The 16,644-nt window shown below is 41.0% G+C and overlaps 1 protein-coding gene across 1 annotated transcript in view; it reads right to left on the bottom strand.

The window, feature by feature from the left end:
• LOC121168061 (RING finger protein 17-like) overlaps positions 1-16,644 on the bottom strand; it is a 105,309-nt gene that overhangs the window by 64,845 nt on the left and 23,820 nt on the right. The window contains exons 7-9 of the mRNA XM_040997829.1: positions 5,828-5,999; positions 4,092-4,168; positions 3,812-3,886 (exon numbers count right to left, since the gene is read on the bottom strand). Of these exons, the coding sequence (XP_040853763.1) occupies positions 3,812-3,886; positions 4,092-4,168; positions 5,828-5,999 (324 nt within the window). The remainder of the gene's footprint in view (positions 1-3,811; positions 3,887-4,091; positions 4,169-5,827; positions 6,000-16,644) is intronic.

Genomic DNA, 16,644 nt, shown 5'->3' on the forward strand with positions numbered 1-16,644 from the left:
TCACCTCTAAACAGATCAAGGACCTAAATCTGCACCAGAAACCATCAGGAAACAGAAGGAACATGCTACAAGATATATGTGTAGCCAAAATCTTTTTAGAAAAGACACCAAAAGCACAAGCAGTTAAAGTTGAAATAAACCATTAGGACTATATCAAACCAAGATGCTTTTGCATAGCAAAGGAAACACAACAATGTGAAGAGACAATCAGTGGAATGGGAAAAATTCATTACACACTATGTAACAGATAGGGATCTATAAAGAGCTTCAGAAACTTAAAAACAGCAAGAGCAAAAAGCTCCGTTAAGACTGTGCCGGACCCTGTATTGGTATGCACACACAAGAATGAGGTCCAGGATCACCTCAGATAAAGTTGTTTTGGGAAACCCCCCAACTGAACTGCTGGATTCAAAGCTCCAACCATGGAGAAAACTGCAGGTTTCATGGTCTGACCGTGGAGCGCATGTGTCAGAGCTGGGCCTCCTCAGTGGTTTAGATGGAGCAGTGGACAGCATATCCAGGTGCACATGGAGGATATTGCAGCCTGCAGAGGACACCTGGTACCATAACAGAGGATGGAGGACAGAACAAATCGATCAACTATCCCAGCCAAGTGTTGGCAGTGAATACCTGGGCAAATGGAGACTCTAAAGTGGACTGTAGAACTCAGATAAGTTTTATTGTGATTAGAGTGGCAAGACTGGCAACAGCATAGAACTGCTGAACTATCAAAACCACCTGAGCAGGACCCCTCAGAGCATGCTCCACACTGGGGACCCTGGGATGGTTGGGAGGCCAGGTGTGGCTTCTCCCCTCCCCCCCAGATACAGCAAGAAGAGAATGTGAAAACAATGATCTCACCCACTTTATTCTAGCCCCTGACCCGTTGCTCCTGAATCAAGTATGTAAAAATTATCAAAAATAAAATTCATACAAGAAAAAAAGGCCTGCTAAAAAATAGGTAAGAACATGAGCAGACATTTTTTAAAAGGACAAACTCAAACACCCAATAGACACATGAAAAAGTGCTCAGGTTCCCTAGCTACTACAGAAATGCAAGTAAAAACCACACTGGGCTGCACCTAACTGCTGTGAGAATGGATACATACAGAAACCAACAACAACAACTGCTGGCAAGGATGGGGGGATACTCCACTGTTGGTGGGAGTACAGATTAGTGCAGCCACTACTGGATCAATATGGAAAGTGCTAAGCATTATTTACCACACAACCTAGCTAACCCATTTCTTGGAACATATCCCAATGAAATGAAATCTGCGTATCAGAAAGCAACCTGAAACCCTGTATTTACAGCAGCACAATTCATAACAGAGAAGACATGGAAACAACCCAATGCACATCAACAGTAAACAACCCAAACCACACGCCTACTAATGGCTGCTGCCAACCTACCCCAACTAATCGCATCGTGCATACAGAAATCAGAATAACATTCAATATACAGCTAAGACCATCACGCAGAGAAATATTATCAGATACAGCCTTCAAGAGACAAGTGTAACTGTATAGTGGAGATTAGCATACTGCGAAGTAAATACACATTGTAGTATGCATCTCTCCTTCTGAATAAAAGTAGGACTCCCAATGAAACATTTAAATACACCTCTCCAATGTGATAATCATTTTTTTAACCTTTCCCTATACCTAAAATGCTACAATACACTTCAGTAACAGAAAGTTAAAACTTTCAACTATTACTTAGGGACTTGAAGTGGGGATAAAATAGCTAGAGGGAAAAACAGGGAAAAGAGGGAGGGAGGCACCCCTATACTCATGAAACTGTATCATGGGGGATAAAAGGCTATGGGCCAGATCAGCTCAACCCTAGCATAACTTACATGATATTCACTGGAAGTACCATTAATCCTACAGACAAACCATCTACAAGTGAATGAACTCACACTGATGGGGGGCAGTTTCTACAAAATTTGTATTATAACTACTCTTAAACCAAGATTAAGCCCACGATCTCTTGTTAAATTTCAGCACACATGTACCACTTTTTACATACACATATACACACAGAATGGAGAGAGGGAGGAAGAGAGAGGGAGAGGCAGGGAGGCAGGGAGGAAGGGAAGGAGGGAGAGAGAATGAAGGGAGTAAGAGAATCTTCCATCCACCGTTATCGTTCCTACAAAACTCTCACTTCCATTTTACATGAACTTTTTGAAGCACCATGGTACAACTAAAGAGGTCTAGAACGTTCTCTTTCCAATTGACTTTCCTTCCTGTAGTCCGAGTCTTTGGAGTTTCAGAACCCACCAACTCTGCTGACAAAACCATGCTGGATGCTTTCCTCTTCTTCACTTTCAAACTCAAACATTACTGTTTTATTACTTTTCTCTGAGTATTTATCTGTATTTGTTCTAAGTCTTGGTCCACTGCTTCTACTTAAGTCTGGGTCCTTCTCATTTGTAGAGTGTATTGATAACAACAGACTAATTGAGCCTCCAGTCTCCACCATCACCTGTCAAATAATCTAAATGCTGGAGTTCTCTTTTAGAAATACAGTCTCATTATTTTTACTTTATGCTTAAACCATTCCAGCAACTTTCTACCATCCAGAGCTTACGGTCTGAGGTTCCTTCACTGATGGTGGCAGTGTGCTGCACTGTTTACTATGGGAGATGTAATGGTCTGAATGCTCACTGCAGGATCCAAGTGGAACTTTTCCATGTGGGGCTTCTGGGGGCGGTGCCCTCAGGAACGGATTAGCATCTTATGGGACTACATGAGGCTCTTCCCTTGCTGTTTTGCTCTTCCACCAAGCGGTGACAACAGTGTTTTTGCCTTTCTGCCCTTCCATCCCTCCTGTCAACATGAGGGCTCAGAATTCATGATGTCATCTTGGAAACAGAGACTGGAGCCCTCACAAGAAATGAAACGTTCTGGTACATTCTTTTTGTACTCGGAAAACTTCAAACTTATGAGGAAACAGATTTCTGTTCCTTACAAATGATGTAGTATCAGCTATTTTGTTATAAACTGCATAAACAGACTGACAGAAAGCCATTACGCACGTGATTCCTGCACACTTGAAATGTAGCTTGTGCAACGAAGAAACTGATTTTTAGACTTTATTTAGCTTTAAACAATCCATACTTATTTAAATGGCTCATGGCTAGTGGAAAACATACATTCAGAAAATTAAAATTCACATACCATTACACAACTTACGAGTTTTCTGGAGTTAGTCTCTGTGCATCCTTGGAGGTATACTTCTACAGAATGAGATTATATATACTTTTCTAAATTTGGCCTGCTATTTCACTGTTTCTACATTAGTTTTCTAAGATGCCTATCTCCATTTTGCCCTTCTTTCCATTTGCTATTCATACTTCATGGGCAAAGGAAATAAAACTCCCTTTTCAAGTCCCTTATTACCCCAGGAAGAACTGATCATTCCTTCGCTTCGACCTGTACTACTTCTGTACAGCATCATAACAACGATGAATTCTATTGTGTAGGTGTCAGTCTTCCTTTAGCTAGCGTAATTTCTCTGACAAGTATCTCAATAAAGTGTTAGCATCTAACATATAATATAACCTGCAGTCAATGCTTGCTGACCCAGTGAATCTCAAAAACAACCTTAACACATGTATCACTGAACACGGATTCCTTGTAGATTTTTAAAATATATTGTACTATAATTCAACTAGAGAAACTACTTTTTCCACTATTTCTCAGCTTCTGGACTCTATAGTTTAATCATCAGTATTGCTGTTTCTCAGACAATGTAGGTACTGTCAGATACTAGTGGTACATCACCATCCTTGTAAGTACTTACTTCGTTGAGTTCTCAAATTCAATCTTTCCTATGTTGCTCAACGTACAGATAATCTCACTGCAATTCATATTCAATCTAGAATAAAACAACAGTATACGGTGTTCTAAGTTTATTACTTTCTGAAATGAAAATCAATCAAACATTATTACTATAAATTAGACTTATTTTAATTTGGTTGCTAACTTGGAAAACGTTTGTGCCCCAAATCTCCAATCTATAATTATTTGCTACTTCAATATTTTATACTTCCTATTGGCCTTCTGGATTATGACTTACTTACCTAGGAGAGTTCCTTAATTTTAAAGAACTAACTTGTGACAATTCACTCTCAAACGTTAACTTCAAAGTCCGAATAATCTAGAATTGAAAGACAATTATTGTTTGTGTGTTATTCATATTTATCACAAATCTTGTGAAATATTTCAGGATACTGCATCCTGAAGGTTTTAATGAACACAGTCAATGTTAGATTTTCAGGTACTCAAAAGAAGGGATTCAAATAAGTGTTTATGACATCTTCCCCATTATTGAGATTCTTTTGGAGACAGACACTAGTGAATGGGATAATTACAGGATCACAGAAAACTCAGATTCATTTATACTTGTGCACCTATCTTCAAATGTTTCCCATTTTTTCATTGTTTTCCCAACTAGACTAACTAAGGTGAAGACCAAATTTTGTTGTATTTTTTGGCTTTCTAGTGCTTCATGTGTAATACACAGAAAATGACTACTTCTGCTTTTAGAATTATAGTTGGAAGAGGATCAGGCCAAGTAGGGTGGAAGCAAACTCTTCTATAGAGGTTCTGGAAGCCACTGAGCTAGGACTACTATTCTGTAACTTCATTCACAGCAGCTAGATATGGGAAATGAAATGCTGCTTAAGATTCAAAGATGAAAACAGGATATATACCCTTAGAAGATAAGGAAGAAATTAGCAAAAAGGAGCTATAAGAGTTCAAACTGTTGTAAGAGCTCAAAAAAAATGTGAAATATATAATTGAGAATTTTAGAGCAAAACTTTTGAAACCTATGCATATGAAGGGCCTTTAAAAATCTGGTGGAAATGGGCCCGGCGCGGTGGCGCAAGTGGTTAAAGGTCCTCGCCTTGCATGCCTGGGATCCCATATGGGCGCTGATTCTATCCCGGCAGCCCCGCTTCCTTGGGACCCTACACCCGCGTGGGAGACCCGGAGGAGGCTCCTGGCCTGGCTTCGGATCGGTGTAGTATGAGCCGTTGTGCTCACTTGGGGAGTGAATCATTGGATGGAAGATCTTCCTCTCTGTCTGTCCTCTCTGTATATCCACCTTTCCAATAAAAAAAAAATAAAAATAAATCTTTAAAAAAAAAATCTGGTGGAAAATGCATATTCTAAAAACTCTACATGTAGATTTCACATATTCTAAACTTATCTATTTTCGCCTCTTTAAATGTATTTATTTAAAAGGCAGGAAGACAGAGACAGAAACTTGCCATCTGTTGATTCACTCTCCAAATGGCCACAGTAGCTGTGGCTGGGCCAGGTCGAAGCCAGGAGCTGCATCCAAGTTTCCTATGTAGGCGAGAAAGGCCCAAGCATCTACATGGGCCATCTTCTGCTGTTTTCAGAGACACATTAGCAGGAAGACAGAATGGAAGTAGAACCAGGCCTGTGATATGACATGTAGGTATTCAAGACGCATCTTAATCCCAAATGCCACCCCCGTTACTATTATTTTTCCTCATTTTCTATTATTCAGTTTCCTTAAAACCTCAACTTCCACCTTAATCATTCTACTAGTTCTTAGAGCATGTGCAATAAAAGCCTTTTGACTATTTCCCCTAAGCGGTAAAAATAATTAAAAGGTTAAATTAATTCAGACTGTTTTTCTTAGAATTTAAAACACTTACGAACTCTAAACTATGCTAATACAGGTAAAATAACCTAAAAAATAAATTAACTGTTAATTTTTAGATTTTAGACTGCAAAGCATAAGAAATACCACCAAGTACATCCTGTAAGCTATTAAAATTACCTGATTCAAATCGCAATAGCTCCTCAGAGAAGGTGCTGATTTTAATTCTCCTGCAATCTTCATGGCTGCATCCAGATCTTTTTTCTTCTCCTCAATGTGGTTTTTAGCCATTACCAAATTTGCTAGATAGTCATCTGTATTTCTTACAAGTTCTTCACACAGCTTCTTTTTCCTTCATTTAAGACACCAAAGTTATTTTTCAGTATTTCATAAGCATTTATATTAAACTTTGAAATAACTAAATGATATTTCAAAGGATAATTTCACCAGTTGGGTAACTTAAATAAGGTAACAGGATTAAATAAGGCATATAATTAGGAATAGTAGCTAAAAGAGCAGCCCTACTAAGTGATAGACAACGCATAACATGATGAAGTGAGGTATCCAATTGAACAGAGATGAACTACAGTTCACTACAATCTACACATAATTAGAGAAAATGATTTTTCAGAGGGATATGATTATTATGTCAAACACAGCTATTATAGAAGTATAGAGGTAAGAAGCATTACATATTCTATCCAACAGTAAGATAGATCGCAGCTGTGTGTGTCTCTGTAGTCATTTGTGGCTTTACAAAGACAAATATGCACTAATTTCTCCTAAGGAACCACTTACACACTTAAAAATTCCCATTACTAAATATAAACTATATAAATAAAAAATAAGGTTTTAGGGGCCAGTGCTGTGTGGCTCAACAGGCAAATCCTCCATCCTAAGCGTAGGCATCCAACATGGATGCTGGTTCATATCCCAGCTGCTCCGTCTCCCAGCACATGACCTGAGAAAACAGTGGAGGATGGCCCAAGTTCTTGGGCCCCTGCACCCACAAGGGAGACCCAGTTCCTGGCTCCAGGCCTAGGATTGGCTCAGCTCCAATCTGTGGTTATTTTGGGGGAGTGAACCAGCAGATGGAAGATCTTTCTCGGAGATCTGTCTTTCCTTCCCTCTGAAGTATGCCTTTCAAATAAAAACAAACAAATTTTTAAAAAAGAGATTTAAAAATACATCATTAAACCAGAACTTGGATATCAATTCATTACAAATTCCAAAGTAATTGCTTAGGAAATTGACATACTTGATTACTTGTGCCTCATTACTAAAAATCTGTTGAATGCCTATGATATTATGGTAACTTTAAAAATGTGCATTGGAAATTATAGTGTGTAAATCATTTATTTCATTCATCACACAAATCATTTTCTCATTTCTTCAACATGAAGTCAGTTCTACTTACCCTCTTTCAACACATGCACAAAATAACTTTACAAGCACTAAAGAGCCTATGAGTCAAGCTCCAACAATAAAAATGTATTCCAAAATCCTTTTGGCAATTATACACATAACATATCTAAAAGTAAGTTACTTATTTAGAGGAGAAATGGTCATTTTGATAAGTTATGGTATGTTTCTAAAAACTCACACAACTGCAGGAAAAAGCTGGCTGAAAATAGACTTATAAGAATTCTGCAATTTTGTCAAAGGTCTACTTTTTGTAAAAAAAATTTTTTTATTTGGAAGATGAAGTTATAAGGGGGGGTGCAGTGGTTATCAAAACAGCCTGGTACTGGCACAAAAATAGAGAGAAAGATCAATGGAACAGAATAGAAACACCAAAAGGGAACCCACACAGATACAGCCAAATAATCTTTGACAAAAAGACCAACAACAGTCCAAGCAAATGGGAAGGTCTCTTCAGTAAATGTTGTTGGGACAACTGGCTGATAGCCTGCAGAAACAAAAAGATAGACCTGCATCTCTCACCATACACTAAGATCCAATCTACATGGATAAAAGACCTAAACCTACATCCAGAAACCTTCAAACTCTTAGAAGAAAATGTAGGAAATACCCTGCAAGACCTAGGAGTAGGTCCTGACTTTCTAAGATGGACACCAAAAGCAATAGCAGTTAAGAACAGAATAAACAAATGGGACCTCATCAAACTAAGAAGCTTCTGCACAGCAAGGGAAACAATCAGCAAAGTAAAAAAGCAACCCACAGAGTGGGAGAAGATCTTTGCGCACTGTTTGGGGAATAGAGGGCTAATCTCTAGGATATACAAAGAACTTCAAAACAACCAAAACACCAACACAAACAAGCCACTCAAGAAATGGGCACGAGAAATGGGCAAACAATTCACAAAGGGACAAGCCCAAATGGCAAACAAATATATTGAAAAATGCCCCAGTTCCCTGGCAATAAGGGAAATCCAAATTAAGACATTGATGAGGTACCACCTAACACCAGTAAGATTGGCCCACATAAACAAGAACACCAACGACATTTGTTGGCGAGGATGCGGGGAAAAGGGAACCCTACTCCACTGCTGGTGGGGCTGCAGGTTGGTACAGCCTTTATGGAAATCAGTCTGGAGAACACTCAAACAACTCAAAATCTGCATACCATATGATCCAGCAATAGCACTCCTAGGAATATATCCAAAACACCTGTTTCACGACAAACCAACATGCACCCCTATGTTCATAGCAGCACAATCAGTAATTGCCAAAACATGGAAGCAACTGAAATGCCCATCAGCAGAAGATTGGATAAGAAAGCTTTGGTTCATCTATTCCATGGAATACTACTCAGCTATTAAAAAAAACAAAATGCAGTTCTTTGTGGCTAAATGGGCCCAACTGGAAACTATAATGCTAAGGGAAATGAGCGAATCCCAAAAGGTTAGATACCACGTTTGCCTTAATTTAACCTGTAATTTTTGTTTGTTTGTTTGTTTTTGAACCTGTCATTGATACTGTCTCAACCCATGTGTTTTGAAAAATTGAACTTGCATTATTTTTAACATATTGTTTACTCAATACTATGTCAATTAATTCCATAACATTGTATATTGTTGCTGATGTTTTGTTGGGGCTTTTAACTGACTGGGACTTTACTCTGTTAGCTCTACCTTCAGACCAGAGAAGGTCTCCCCAAGAAGCTGCTGAACTTATCTGGACAATAAGATGCTGGACTCTATGCTAGGTATATGCTTGCAATGAAGGAATCTCAACTGAACTTGAACTGTGGTTACGCAGCAAGGTGGAGGAATCCACCATGGGGGAATCCCCAGTGCCTATAAAACTGTATCACATAATACAATGTTATTAACAATAAAAGAGAAAAAAAGCAGATTAGAAGCTGTTTTACAGAGTAAAATATAAGCATTTAACAAACATATATTTTGTTACAAAAAAAAATAAGGGGTGGGGGTTAGACAGATGGTTCACTTCCCAGATGGCTGCCACTGCCAGGTTGACTGTAAACTTCATCACTGTCTTTCAAGTCTGGGCTCAGGGCCAGAACACTTGAGCCATCTTCTGCTACTTGCCCCAGGCCATCAGCAGTAGGCTGGACCAAAAGTCGAGCAACTGCCCTGCTGCTGACATTTTGCGGGAGGAGGAGTTTGGGAGGGGTTCAGGCCCTGGAGTTGGGGCAAAAGCAGCTCCCTGCAGTGTGGCAGCTGTGGGGGGTGCCCCAGCCAGGCTGGACCCAATGCTGGGGACTCAGGCCAAAACCACTGCTGAAAGGCAGTGACTGAGTCCTAGGCTTTGGGCACTAGTGCACCAAATGGTGCCAGGCTCTGTCTGCTGGCCACCCAGTGGCGAACTCTGGGGTTTTTAGAATATGTAATTGCTGCCTAGGGACACACATGAATAAGGCCAGTTTTAGCGTAGGTGAGAGATGCATTCTGGGTGATTCCCAGTAATGGGGTCATGAAATTTTCGAGCAAGCATGGGACTGAGATCTGATGGTTTGGAGGGGAGTGTCCATAAGATCTATTTGGGTCAGACTGATTCACCAGCCAAATTAGGAATCCTGAGATGGGCTGTTAGCATAGAGCATCACTGACTGCCACACACCAGTCCACACCAAAGCTATGGATGGGGGCCTGTCTGGCAGGGCTAGGTACCAGTACCTGACTGGGTGGTGGAATAGTGGACTGGTCACACTTGGCAGGGTCAAGACACTAACCAGCATGTGAGAGAACTAGGTCCAGGGGTAGACTCTGTGAGGAAAGTGTGGGCCCAACCCCATGGAAATACAAGTCCCACAGGTTAGTTCGTGAGCTGGGGTGGTGATGGGCTGAGCTAGGTGTGACCATGGCACCTGCCATCACTTATGGGTAATGCAGTCTAGGCAGGTCAAGGCAGCAGCACCCAAATGTGCATCCTAAAATAGGATGTGGGGTGGGCCTAGCTGCAACTGGAAGGGGTAGACCGGGCAGGGCCAAGCAAACCTCAACTCACAAGAAAGAATAGAAATCAGGATGGAGCACATGTCATGCCGAACTAGGCTTGTACACTGACTAGTCTGCATAAACCAGGAAAACTAGGCCACAGCATCGAGGGCAGTGGCTGAGACAGGTGAGGGGCTAAGCCAACTGGGTCAGAGCAACCACTGGCATGTGTGTAATCTAGGGCTGGGAATAGACTTGGTTGGGGAGCTTTGAGAATACACCCTTGCTGGGTTGGGGTTTCCATGGGAGAGTGTGGGGGCTAGAGTGGGGGCTGCGTTCTGGTCTAGATATGGCTGCAATCTCCCTTGGCACAAGTGTGGACTGGGGCTGGGTGCACCAAGCCAGGCTAGACACCAGCACCATCTGGTGCTCTGGAGAACCTGGGTAGATGCAGGACAGACTAGGCTGGGTCTCTGCCCCTACTGAGCCATGTGTGAGCAGTGTCTGGGCATGGACAAGCCTTCTGGGCTAAAACATCCAACAGTAAGAACTGGAACGGATTGAAGGCCAGCAATGAGGGCTGGCTCATGGAACCACCAGTACACGCAAGATCTGGCATAGGGAGAGGTTCTGATGGAGGAGCTTGGGAAACTCCTCTGATGGAATACAGTCCCCACAGGTGAGTGTAAGAATCACAAGAGGGAGCAACCCAGACAAGGCCAGAGAAAGATATCCACTGGCATAAATATAGCATAGGTGGGGGGCAGACCAGGCTGAACCCATTTACATCAACCGCTGGCAAATCCGAGCTTCAGAACAGAGCGTGGGTCGGGCCAGGTACGGTCGAGACACAAACCAATGTACATTATGGAATGCTAAGGTGGGGTGAGCTGTACCAGATGTGGTCGCAGTGCCCAAACAGCACATGTGAGAATCAGGGTGGGAGGGGGCAAAGCCAGCAAGGGGAATGTGGGCTCCCCTGCTGGACAACTACTCCCACTGGAGAGCATGAGTTGGGATGGGGCAGACCAGACCAGGCAGAGCTATAACACCTGTGGGCCTCATGTGAGCTAGATCAGGGAAGGGCCAGGTTGGGCTGGTTGTTCTGACTGGTGCAAGCCAAAATTACAGTAAGTGAGGGTTGGTTGGGATTTGTCGCAGAATCAGATGGTAGAGGCTGGCACTAGGGGCCAAATATGTCAAGTTAAACTCCAGAACCATCTGGAGAATGCATAATCCGGGAGTGGGAGTGGCCCAGTAGGGAGGTAGTGGGCACCTCCCTCTTGGGTTACCACTCCCACTGGAGAGCAGGAAAACCAGGACAGGAGTAGGGGTGGCTAGACAGAAAGGCACCCACCAGTATGTGTGTGGGCTAGATAGTAGGGTTGGTTGGGTTGAACTAGGCTTCAATGCCCATTGACATGTATGAGAGCTAAATGGGATGTGAGACAGACTCAACAAGCCTGCAGTACATACATTAATGGGAACCAGGGTAGGGGGCAGGCCTGGTGGGGGTTATGGGGAATTGCCCCAACTAGGCTGCAGCTCCCACTGGTTTGCGTGAAGGCTGAGTATGAAGTGGGCAGGATCAGGCTGGACTGCAACACCCATTGGTTTGTGTGGAAGACAGGCGAGAAACAGAACTGACCCAGCAATTGCAATGACCAGCATGTGCATAAACTGATTGGGGCAATGGACTGTGCCAGACCCTGTACTGACAAACTCACACAAGAATCAGGTCTGGGATCATCTCAGATGAAGTTTCTTTGGAGATCCCTCCAACTGAACTGCTGATCTCAGAACCCCAATCATGAAGAGATTATGTCAACCAGTGGATTCTGAATAGGTTTCATTGTGCTTGGAATGGTGAGACTGGCAGCAATTCAGAACTGTTGAACTATCAAAACTGCTTGAGCAGGACCCTCGGAACATGCCTCACGGGACCTGGGATGGGTGGGAGGCTGGGTGGGGCTTTTCCCTCTGTTTCTCCCCTGACCCCAGATATAGGTTAAAAATTATGACATTAGTGTGAAAACAGTATTACCCACTTTCCTGCAGCCCTTGACCCTGTGTACCCTAATCAACTAAGTAAGATTATTAAAAAAAAAAAAGTGGAGCAGCTCAACTCCCATACGGGTCACCAATACTGCAGATGGCAGGCAGTTTGACCTATTCCACCACGAGGCAGGTCCCTAAATGTCTATAACAAATCAAGTGAATGCTGAATCAAGTCAAACTCATGGCAGGACACTTGGCGGCATTTTTACTTGTCCAATTCCTTCCCTGGTGCGGTGTCTCAGTCTGGAAGCAGGAACACAGTTCGCACTGACTTTTCTCACACTGAGAACAGACCTTATCTGCAAGTTTAGCCATCCTGAAGGATTAATCTTTCCTCTGCCACAAGTTAATGTGCAGGGACACCTGAGCTACAGATGCTTGGTCAAGACATTACAAGTGGGGATACATGACAGAATGCCTAAGGTTTCAAGAAGCGGCTTGGCTTGCCACCCGTTGGAAAATTATCACGCATAAAAGTAGCTGTATCTACTGTGGGACTGAAAAGCCACATTAAGATTCACGTACAAGAAACACCTGAGAAATTATTTTCTTATTATTTATTTATATTGGAAAGTCAGATTTATAGAAGGAAGGAGACAGAGAGAAAGCTCTTCCATCCACTGGTTCACTCCCTAAGTGGCTGCAATGGCCAGAGCTGAGCCAATCTGAAGTCAGGAGCCAGGAGCTCTTTTGGGTTTCCCACATGGGTGCAGGGTTCCAAGGCCTTGGCCGTCTTCGATTGCTTCCCCAGGCCACGAGCAGGGAGCTGGAAGGGAAGTGGGACCACTAGGACAACCTGCACCCTTATGGGATTCTGGCACTTGCAAGGAGAACACTCCAGCCACTAGGCTACCGCTCTGGGTCCACATATGAGAAAATCTTACATCAGCACTTTAGACTGATTCAAAATGCTCACTTACTCAAGTAATCGAAAAAAATGTCCACTTGGGCCCAGCACCAGACCCATAAACTAGTGTGCCACAACAGAAATTTCAGATCAGCAATGAAGAATCTTGCAAAAAGCAAAGCCTGGGATCAGTGGCTTTACTGCTGAATTCTAGAAGAAACACTAATTCTTCTCAAGCTATTACAAACAACTGAAAGGAGGTAACCTTTCCAAATCCACCTGATGAGGTCAGCATTACCTAAATCCCAAGTGCAGATGTCATGACAAAAAAAGAAAACCTTAAACCAATATTACCGATAAACAGATACAAAAATCCTCAACAAAATATTAGTAAGCTGAATCCAGTAATATATAAGATTCAATAGATATCCTGGTTAACTGGGGTTTATCACAAGGATGCAAGGATGATTCAACATATGCATAAACATGCAACATGAACTGAATGGAGGGTAAAAACGGTATGACCACCTCAATATACACAGAGAAAGTCTTTAATAAAACAACACTCATTCACAAAAAGACTTCAGTTAGGTATAGAAGAAACATGTCCAAGTATAATAAAGGCTATATATGACAAGCCCACAGGTAAGATCACAGTGTAAGGGGAAACGCTGAAAGCATTTCTACTAATATCTGGAGGCAGAAAAGAATGTCCACTGTTGTCCCTTTTATGCAATAAGGTTTTGGGAGCATTAGCCAGAAGTAGCAGGGACAAAAAAAATCATCCCCACTTGTGGATAGTGTGGTTCCACACACGGGGGAACCAAAAGATTTCACCAAGAGACTACAATTGAGAAGACACAAGATTCTAAATCAGTATACAAAAGCAGTAGCACTTTCACATACCAACACTGGTCTAGCTAAGAACACCAAAGAATTCCATTCATAACAGCTACAAAAAAAAAAAACATTAAATATCTTGGGATAAGTTTTGACCAAGCACATCTACAAAGAAAATCATTAAACTACTTTCACGAAATAATAAAAGAAACTGAAGACACAGAAATGGGAAGATCTCCTGCATCTAAAAATCAAAAGTGATATTATCAAAATATCTGTATAATCTGAGGACATACTGAGATTAAACGTAATCTCCATTAAAATATCAACGGGTCCACAATTCTAAAACTCATGTGGAAATACAAAAGACCAAAATGGTCAAAACAATCTTAAACAATAAAAACAAAAGCAGAGGTATCACAATATCAGAGTTCAAGACAAAAACTGACCCCTGGGAGCCAGCACAAAAACTAGCAGCCTAAGCCCTCCTGCCTGCAGTAGCAGCATCAGCATCCCACATGGGAGACCTGCTCCACTCTGCTCTGATTCTCTGTTGATGACCTGGGAAACAGCAATGAATGTACCAGCTGCTTAAATCCCTACACCCATATGGGAGATCCAGAAGAAGCTCATGCATGGCTTGTGGCTTCAGACTGGCCCAGTTCCAGCCACTGTAGTCATTTGGGGAGCGAACCAGTGAAGGGAAGGTCTCTGTCTCTCCTTCTAACTGAAAAGAAGGAAAAAAAAAAAAAAAAAAAAGGCCCTAAACAAAAACAGACCCACAGGCCATGGGACAGAATAGAAATCCCAGAAACAAATGCACGCATCCACAACCAATTTTAACAAAGGTGCTAAAATGCTCCATGGAAAAACTGTCTGTTCTACCAGTGGTGCTGGGAATACTGGATCTCTACACGCAGAAGTTTGACATAAGATCTGTACTTTACACCTTTCACAAAAATCTACTGAAAATAGATTGAAGACATAAATGTAAGCAAGACCTAAAAGTATAAAACTACAAGAGGGTAATATAAGAAACCCTCCAAGACAATGGTCTAAACAAGAGCTTTATATACATATATGTATGCAAACGCAGGCAAATGGTATTATATCATTCAAACTCAAAAGCTCCTGCATGCCAAAGAAATAAGAGAAATAAGAGAAAATATTTGCAAGCTATTGATAAGGGAGTTACATTCAAAATATAGAGAAAGCTCAAGAAATTCAACAAATAATGCAATGAAGAACAGAAAAATTTTCAAAATAAGACATGTAAGTCTCCAATGAACAGATAAGAAAGTGCTGTTTCATGAACCACCAATGAAATGCAAATAAAAACCACAAAGCAGGTATTATCTCATTCCAGTTAGAACTGCTATTATTTATAAGTCAAAAAATGATAAGTGCTGTGAATATGAGGAGAAAGGGGACTCTAATAAATTCTTGGTGAGAATGTAAATTAGTACAGCCACATGGAAAACAGTAAGTTCCTCAAAAACCTAGAAATACATTTATCAAACAATCCAGCTATTCCAATTCTGGGAATATATCGAGAAGACATCAGCGCACGAAAGAGATATTTTCACTCTTATGATTAGTAGCGTTCTACTCACAATGGCAAAGACATGGAATCAACCCAGGTGTCCATTAATACATGACGAAAAAAAGGACATTTATATACAATGGAGTATTACTCAGTCATAAACATGGATGAAATCCTGACATTTGCAACAAAATGGATGGAACTGGAGACTATTATGCTAAATGAAATAAGGCAGACACAAAAAGACAAATATGTTTTCCTTTACATGTAAAACAGTTGTGACTAGCACTAAAAATGCATGTGCCATATTATTTGGTATGGAAGTATTTATAAAAGTTGCCATCACTGAATTACACTGTATGTAACAATATGCCTTTACCCCACTTTATCATGAACCCCACATTATGATATTAACATATCCATCCTGTTTTCCAGAAAATGTGCATGTGTATGTGAAGGGAACACGGCAAATGTTAAAAACTGTTAAATGTTTGTTCACTGCATTGTTCTGTATAATTTCCTGTTCTTTTGACATAGTTTAAAAATTAAAATGAAAAACAAAATGAAAATAAACCATAGACATACATACTTAAAAGTAAGATAGGATATCCACTTTTGTCCCTTCCACACAATAAAACATTGAAAGTTCTACCCAGAGCAATTAGGCAAGAAAAAAATACAAATAACTCAAATTTGAAGGAAAGACATGATTTTTTGTTGCAGATGCTATGTTCTTAAATGCAGAAAGCCCCCAAAATGCTACAAATAGCAAGTACAGGGCTAAGAAATGTTTTTAGCAATGATGTAAGGTATAAAATCAACACATGAAAATCAACTGTTTTTCTATATTGTAACAATGAACAGTCCTAAAATGAAATGACCAAAACAATCTCTTTTAAAAGAGTAGTAAAAGAGTAATATCTTATGAATAACGTCAACTAACAAGGTGAAAGATTACATGCTGGAAGTACACAAAATTTCCAAAAGATATTAAATAGAAGATTAAAACGAGCAGAAAAATATCACATTTCTGGAGACAGGAAGACTTAAAACTATTAAGATATTAATTTTAACCAAAGTGAGCTATAATTCCATGTTGTCCTAACAAAATCATAGAAATTTTCTGCAGGAATATAAAAATCCATAATAAAAGTCATGTGGATTCTTAGGAAACACTGTATAGATAAAAGAAGAATCTGGGGTCAGCATGTTGGCTCAGGTGGTTATACACCTGTGCCCCATAATGGAGTCCCAGCTGCTCTGTTTCCAATCCAGCACCTGCTAATGTGCTTGGAAAGACAGATGATGCTGTGAGTATGTGAGCCCTTCCCAACTGACGGGGAGAC

Source organism: Ochotona curzoniae, unplaced genomic scaffold (assembly GCF_017591425.1).
Source record: "Ochotona curzoniae isolate NIBS_2020 unplaced genomic scaffold, NIBS_Ocur_1.0 patch49, whole genome shotgun sequence".
Classification (NCBI taxonomy): Eukaryota; Metazoa; Chordata; class Mammalia; order Lagomorpha; family Ochotonidae; genus Ochotona; species Ochotona curzoniae.